General features: G+C 30.4%; 1 protein-coding gene across 1 annotated transcript; it reads left to right on the top strand.

Moving 5' to 3' along the window:
• The first annotated feature begins 5,126 nt into the window (after positions 1-5,126).
• LOC134240592 (uncharacterized) lies at positions 5,127-7,670 on the top strand. The gene is made up of 5 exons (XM_062722677.1): positions 5,127-5,512; positions 6,111-6,354; positions 6,706-6,817; positions 7,108-7,159; positions 7,317-7,670. Exons 2-5 carry the CDS (start codon positions 6,117-6,119, stop codon positions 7,668-7,670), a joined length of 756 nt encoding a protein of 251 aa, XP_062578661.1. The 5' UTR covers positions 5,127-5,512; positions 6,111-6,116.
• The last annotated feature ends 622 nt before the right edge of the window (positions 7,671-8,292 follow it).

Genomic DNA, 8,292 nt, shown 5'->3' on the forward strand with positions numbered 1-8,292 from the left:
ATACACTAAACTAAGGTATTTTATATATTTCTCATATTTAATAGCGTATGTCTCATATTTCATCGAAGGCATTCAACATATGATCCTGGGAAACAACATGAACCATGCAGTATAATCAATGTAAGATAACATTTTCAACCTTCTTTTTTAAATGTTTCTCGTAAGTCCAAATTATGTCTTACTTTCTTTCAAAATATGAAGCATAATCCAAGTTCTACTTTTAATTCTAGCATATACTAGCGTAACTTAATTTTTTACATTTTATTAAAATACAAAAGGATGAAGTCGTGGAATATTCAACATCAGTAGAAAAAGTAACTGTTGGAAAATCATTGTTCCACATTAAATTAATGCCGAAAGACACAGAGAATGCACAATATAAATGTCATGTTCATGAAAGAGTGAAAGAATCACAAAGTACTGTTGATGGCGAACAGAGCAGTACTTTGACACATGCTTATCTCGATGAGGAAGCTTTCTATTGTACACTTCATAAAAAAGAAAAGAAATGTATTGATAGAAAGGAAAGTGTCTACAGTCATTTCACTGATATTGATGATAACATTTACAATAAAACATTCCATCATGAACCAAAAGAAGGTGAACTGAATAATGTATATTCATATGTATAAATGCTCTTTTATTAGTAGCTGTTTGACATACTTATAACTTAAAGCCATATATGGCGTAACTGATCAAAAAAATATATTTTTGAAAAATACAAAATTAAGTAAAGAAATATAGTTAATACATTTAAATTAAAACTTTTCATGCAATTCTGATCACGGAGAACACCTATTTTCATTTAATAAATTAATACGATTTTATCTTCTCTGTATTGTGTTATTTAAATCTTTGGTATTTTCCTCCGAGTCGGAGAAAATTCCGAGAACCCAAATTAAATTGTAATATCTTTATAACGCAATTGACTTAGATTTTGTAATTTACCGAAAACTTGTAAATTTATATAAAGTAATGATACAAATAATAAGTTCTTATAATTTTAATCTAATACTTTTCATTGTACATACGCCATATATGGCTTTAAGGGATTGAGAGTAACAAAATATTTTTAAAAAGAACATACTAATATTTATAACACATACCAATGCAATACAATCAAGGAGATGCCTGAGTTTCTGATTGACAATATCTATGTGGTTTTTGGAGACCAGGTATTCCAACGATCTCTTGGAATTCCCATGGGTACCAATTGCGCTTCGTTATTAACGGAACTATTTCTATATTCATATGAAGCAGAATTTGTGCAAAATCTTATGCGTGAAAAGAAGAAATTACTTGCTGTGACCTTCAACTCGACATTTAGATATATCGACGACGTATTGTCAATTAATAACGGTAATTTCCATTCCTACGTCGATACGTTACATCCTGGTGAGCTTGAGATAAAAGATGCCACAGAGTCTGACACATCTGTGTCATACTTGGATATTCTACTTGAAAAAGACGTTAATGGTAATCTAACAACCAAGCTATATGATAAACGTGATGACTTTAACTTTTCTATCGTCAACTTCCCTTACTTATGCAGCAATATACCTTCATCACCTGCATACGGAGTATATATATCTCAGTTGATTCGATACGCAAAAGGTTGCTCTACGTATGAACAATTTCGAAAACGAGGTAAATTATTGACAAGCAAGTTGATGAAACAAGAATATCAGCCGTCTCGTTTAAAGCCATCATTTCGTAAGTTCTATGATCGATACAATGACCTTGTCAGCAAATACAACTATCATTGAGTCAAATGCTGATTGACGTTTTTCATTCTAATTGTTAGTCCATTATTCATACACTGAATTGACAACGGATTTATCCGTTATTTCCTGATCAGATCATGACAAGGAACACACGGCGGGTGTGACAGGTCAGCAGGGGATGCTCACTCCTCCATGGCACCTGATCCCACCTCTGATGTTTCGGAGGTCCGTGTTTGCTCTGCTCTTATTTTGTATTGTTTTATGGACATTGAGATTGAATACTGTTTGTTATCTCCATATCCTTCTATCCGAAATAGCCAACCCAAGTTTTACATAGAAATATATAGGAACATTCTTTAAATTCTTTAAAAATCTTCTCAAAATTAGCAAAGCTATGATTGATAATATATGTATGGAAGCATCCTCATATAGTGTAGATTCAAGTTTGTTCAAATCATGACTCCCGGGGGTATAGGGCGAGGCCACAATGGCCTACCAACGTTTTGCATAGAAATATATAGGAACATTCTTTAAAAATCTTCTTCTCAAGAAATGAAAAGCTTAGGTAGGGCGGGGCCAAAATGGTCTACCAAATTTTTTCATAGAAATATGTAGAAAATTCTTTGAAAAATCTTCTTCTCAAGAAATGAAAAGCTATAATTGATCATATTTAGATTCAAGTTTGTGCAAATCATGACCCCCGGGGATAGGGCAGGGCCACAATGGCCCACCAAAGTTTTACATAGAAATATATAGGGAAAATATTGTTCTTTATTTGTTTTATCAACAGGAAACCCAAAATCATGAGGGCAAAGATAAATGCAACAGTAACAAAAAAAATCTAAAAGCAAATTTTGTTTTGTCTTCCTCCTTGCCTCTGAAATTAGTCATGTTGTTCTCTGTTCCATTTCCATTTGTCATCAAAGATATGAATTCATAATTATGTGTTGTCTTTATTTAAAAAATATATAATATTCTAGGAATATTTATTGTTAAATGTATCTATTTTAATGCTTCAACTCTTAAACCAAAACCATTTAATTAATTCTCTTTGAATGTTTTTTTTTAAATAAAAATTCTAGTAAAATGTAAAATGTTTTTTTATATGTGACATGATACCTATTTGTGACATATCGTATGACAATGCTTCCTCCACAACAGGATTCTTCGCCTTCGTACAACAAAGACATGGCTGAGTTCTTCACAGTCATATTATACTTTTCTTTTCTGTACATTGTTCCCAATGTACTTTCGTTAAAATGATGGCATTATCGATGACCACATCGGAACATGTCCTACACCAATTCGGAAAAGTGCAAAACAATGGCATCAGAAGTTCCATTCCTGGTGAGAGTGTTATTTTTGGTTTTATCTACAATTTGTTTCAGTTTTCTAGGCTTTGTCGGAATTTGCTTTTCCATTTGAAACCTTTGCTAAAAATGTGCAACGTGATTAACTTAAATGCAGGAAAATTGTACAAGGTCCGGATATGTTTTTTAGAAACCCGACTTCCCATTCCGTCTTTTTTTAAATTGAGGGTACAGATTGGTCTTCCTATACAACATGTTTTTAATTTTGTATTTTGTAATGTATTTTAGTTTATTCAGAATATAACTTTGGGCAAAACAGCCCATCAGTTTACTAAAATTGCAACATATATAACAAAATTGATGACGCTTAATGAGTCTAAATTAGGAGGGGGGGGGGGGGGTTGAGTTGGATGAGATCTCTGGTAAAGTGTTCTTATTGTACATATACACTGATAAATATGATTGATTGATGTTGAACGTCCCTCCGAAGAATTTTTTATTCATTTGGAGACTCAGTACATTTACATTGATTTGACATAGTAGTAACCATAGATTAATCAAATAATTCTGTGTGCTTGATTTTCCTAAATCAGTACTTTGATCTAAACACAATGCAATTGTATTAAAGATTATAAACGTGTTTAAGATTTAGAGAAAAACATCGACAATCGCAATTTGTAGAGCTCTTGTTAGTAGTTTACGACTGCTGATCAAATCTTATTTTGTACAGGATGAAATTATTGGGTTTTTTTATCAAAAAATAAATTTGATCTTAAATCTTTTTTCCATTTTCATTCGACTATATCACGATGATTTTAAGACACCATAGAATCTGATACATCTCTTATACTGGATATTTTGTCTAGAATAAGACGTAAAAGGTAATCGAAGAACAAAGTTTTATGATAAACCAAATGAATTAAACTTTTCAATCTTCATCTTTCTTTACTTACACAGTGATAAGTACATTTATCACCTGATTACAGGTTTCTCAGTCGATTCGATACACAAGAGCATGTACATATGAACAATTTTAAAAACTATTCAAAGTATTGAAAAACAAGTTAATGAAACAAGAATATCTGCCGTCTCGTTTAAAGTCATTATTTCGAAAGTTCTGTGGTCGATATGCAAGGTTTAAAAATAAAGCAACATGTTTTAAGTTTTAACTAAAATATACAGACCAAACAGTTCAGAGTGATGCAATTGATTTCAATGAGTATTTTTAATATGGTATTGATTTCTTTATATCATAAAGTGCCTGCTTTTTGGTCAGCAGTTTAAAACGCTTAATGTCTTTCTTTCAACTGTTTAAGATTTTACTGCTAGTATAAATAATGTCTTTACGTGCTTTTCTGTTTATCCCTCTTCCATCTTTGTTCGCTAGTTAAAATAAAAAAAACGCTATTTACTAATTGTAATGCACTTAGGACAAGGAAGAATAAGTACAATTTTAATTGGAACTCTTCAGAATGCTATGATTGGATTTATTTTTGTTTTTCTTTCTAGTAGAGATTCTTAGATTGGAGGATATTTACACTCTCGGTATTTAATGCCTTAGTATTGTCAATTATGAGCCTTTTATTTGACTTTTTGTTGAAGATTTTTCTAACGATTTCATGTCAAAAATTAGCGTTTAATTTTAAGTTGTTTTGATTTCACACGCTTCTAAAATCAATTTGGATATGTAGTAAGGGAGATCTTCGTCTTCTATGGTGGTAAAAAAACCTTTCTTAACCTCCCTTAAAACTAAGATAAGTCCTTAGATAGCTTCATTAGCATGCATATTGATGGACTAATATGATAATGCCATATGAAAATGTGTAACAAATTACCGTATTATTGAATTTCATCACCCAGTTTTGCTACATTGGTAAAATTCAGATTTGATATTGTGCAAAAAAAATACAAGCCGTTTCGGTGATGCTTATTAAATTATACATATTCAATAAAGACTTCCTTTACAAAGACTTTTCTACAAACGTACTTTGTTCTTGTCATTAAATGTACATTCGTATTCCGTCAACAGCACGAAAATGAAAATGTTCACATTTTTCTTAATATTACAAATTTCGTCAGTATTTATAGAATAGGCATTGCTTTAAATCCTAATATTCATAATTTAATTATAAGCACGGATACATGTTGTAAGAAGGAATTAATTTCCGGATGATATAATTACCAAAGGAGAAATTAAGAGCTGTTAAATATGTACATGTATGTTATATAATGATTATAATAAGGAAAGGGCGTCAGAATTTTTAATTATATAGGAATATCATCAACTAATTTGCTTTTCTTCATAGGGTAACGCACTAAGATACAAAAGGAATAACTGTTACAAGTTTATGTTCCTTCAGGTCATCACTTTTTTATTCACTGTCTAGTATAGGTTAGAAGAAGATATGGCTCCATGTTCATAATTAGAGAAATTATTTATGTTGGCAATTATTTTCATCTGAACCTCACAAGAATACAGTAAGTACGATAAAGTTTAATAATTTTTAACATGAAATAAAAAAAAACTAAATTTATATTATAGAATATGTGTCATGTGTTTTATACATTTTGCTCCGTGAAATTTAGCTTAAAAGCTAATTCTCATTCAAAAGGTTGTGAAAAAAAATTACGTAAAGTATTCATTGTTTATTTGACCTGGTTATTGGTTATTGACAAAACCATATGACAGGTGCTGGCCTTTTACACTTAAAAATAACTCAAAACCATGCTTAGAGAATTTTCATATTAATGAATCAGTACCACAATATCAACATATCAATTATGAAATATAATATCGTGGAAAAATTCGGATGCGTTTGAAATAAGAAAGGTATCTCTGCAGGTACTTCTATTATAATGAAAGTGATTTACATTTAAATTGCAATGTTTTTGTACATTGAAAAATATTAATCAAAATTTTTATGCATTTTCATTAAAATTTGATCAATCAATGTTAAAATAAAACACCGCTCTTGATATTTCATTTTCATATCTTTAATGTTTTAGAATTTTTTTCAAATATTGACAATATTGATCATTTCTTAATCAATAATTCAACTGTTCTTTAATCTTTTAGAATAAAATGATGAAAGCAACGACAAAGGACTGTTCCCACCCTACTTTCTGTGTAACGTGTAGTATATTTAGAGTTGCTGATCCAGATTTCAAAACCATTGTCACTATAGTGGACAATTGCTCGAAGCATTACGAATATCCAAGTTACCTTCCTATAACCAAAGTTGTAGTGGAGGGGGCTACTGTTGGGGAATTCAATCAAACCCGATGTTGTGAGGGTTCTCGGTCACTTTTGTATACCACAGGTAAAGTAAGCCGTATTCAAACCTTCATTACAGCTGTAATTTGTATGATTTTAAAAAGCACATTTATAAATCTTTAGAGAGAGAAAACAAAGATGGATAAATCAATAGCATGTACAGTGAAAACCGTCTATTCTGACAGCTGCACAAGCTGTTTTAGTGTACATTCCGATCTTTATTTTCGTTTTACTATTTCCCATATCTTTTATATACTGTACAATCCAACAACCTGTCTATTTTGACACAAAATTAGATTTAGACAGGTTTCTTTCACTGTATAATTAACACACACCCTCACACTAAACAGCTGACAATATTAAACCACTGCTCAGCACTTCTGTTTTGTCTTTGTAGAAGATTCAACCTCTTCAAATGATTGGACGTCATCACCTGTTGTCATTCCCCTGCTGATAACAATGTCCATTGCCTTGGTTATCACAATCATATCAGTGGTTAGGTACAAAAAGTAAGCATTGAAATTTACTGGAGTATTAATTTTCGAATGTGAATTACTAAATTACTGTTTTTCTAAAGATATGCATGTTTGCTTTTATTTCATAATAAGCATCTTAAACAATAAAATGCATTTTCATTTTTTTTATTAACCATAGAATTTCCACGTCTGATATATTTTTTTTTCGAAAAGAAACGCTGTATATGATTAAATGAAAAAAATTCAGCAGAAAAAAATAAATACACTAAGCTAAGGTATTTTACATATTTCTCATATTTAATATTTTTCATATTTCATCGAAGGCATTCAACATATAATCCTGGAAAACAACATGAACCATGCAGTATAATCACTGTAAGATAACATTTTCAACCTTCTTTTTTAATGTTTCTCGTAAGTCCAAATTATGTATTCCTTTTTTGAAATATTAAGCATAATCCAAGTTCTACTTTTAATTCTAGCAAATACTAGCGTGACTTAATTTTTTACATGTTATATTAAAATATAAAAGGATGAAGTTGTGGAATATTCAACACCAGTAGAAAAAATTCCTGTTAGAAAATCATTATTCCACATTAAATTAATGTCGAAAGACACAGAGAATGCACAACATAAAAGTCATGTTCATGAAAGAGTGGAAGAATCACAAAGTATTGTTGATAGTGAAGAGAGCAGCACTTTGAAACATGCTTATCTCGATGAGGAGACGTTCTATTGTACACTTCATAAAAAAGAAAAGAAATGTATTGATAGACAGGAAAGCGTCTACAGCCATTTCAGTGAAATTGATAATAACATTTACAATAAAACATTCCACCATGAACAAAATGAAGGTGAACTGAATAATGTATATTCATGTGTATAAGTGCTCTGTTGTTATAAGTGTATAAGTGCTCTGTTACTTACAATAGTAAATCAATTTACATGTGTATTGTACTATGAACTTCAAAATTGTTATGCTCAATTTTCTCTAACTCTAATACAGTATGTAACATTTTAATATTGATAATAATTTCTACAAAAAAACATACATGTACTAACATATCTTTTATCCTACCCATTAATGTGCAACTAAACAGTCAATGAGGATTTGAATCTATAAAAATATGTAACGTTTGAAAATAAATAAAAGTATCAAATTTATCAAAGTTGTTATTAAAGTCAATAAAAAAAAAACGCTTGTTTTCTGGTTTACCATAAAGATTCTTTGATGGATGATGTTTCTCTTATAGCTCTATGTGTATGAGTCTGTTTGAAAAACAGCTTTAAATTAAAAAAAAAGTAAATTACGTTAAAATTTCATACTTTGTACTGAATTTAGCATTTATTTGATTTCCCATGAGAATTAAATAATGTTAGGTCAATCTTTATGATCTGTCATTTGTAGTGGTTCTGAAGCTCTATCTCCGTAATGTTTTATGCAGTATAGGGGAAATAAATAAATGTGTATGTTATACACAGCTGATAAGTCGCTAGCATTGTCTAGC

The sequence above is a fragment of the Saccostrea cucullata genome, unplaced genomic scaffold (assembly GCF_032062105.1).
Source record: "Saccostrea cucullata isolate Sc308-1 unplaced genomic scaffold, CSIRO_AGI_Scuc_v1 ctg3064, whole genome shotgun sequence".
Lineage (NCBI taxonomy): Eukaryota > Metazoa > Mollusca > Bivalvia > Ostreida > Ostreidae > Saccostrea > Saccostrea cuccullata.

Excerpts from the sequence above, each read along its gene's own strand:
- LOC134240592 (XM_062722677.1), top strand. The coding sequence starts at position 6,117 with ATGATGAAAGCAACGACAAAGGACTGTTCCCACCCTACTTTCTGTGTA. Across the intron at positions 6,355-6,705 it reads GTCACTTTTGTATACCACAG|AAGATTCAACCTCTTCAAAT; the intron begins GTAAAGTAAGCC and ends TTGTCTTTGTAG. Across the intron at positions 7,160-7,316 it reads AACCATGCAGTATAATCACT|GATGAAGTTGTGGAATATTC; the intron begins GTAAGATAACAT and ends AAAATATAAAAG.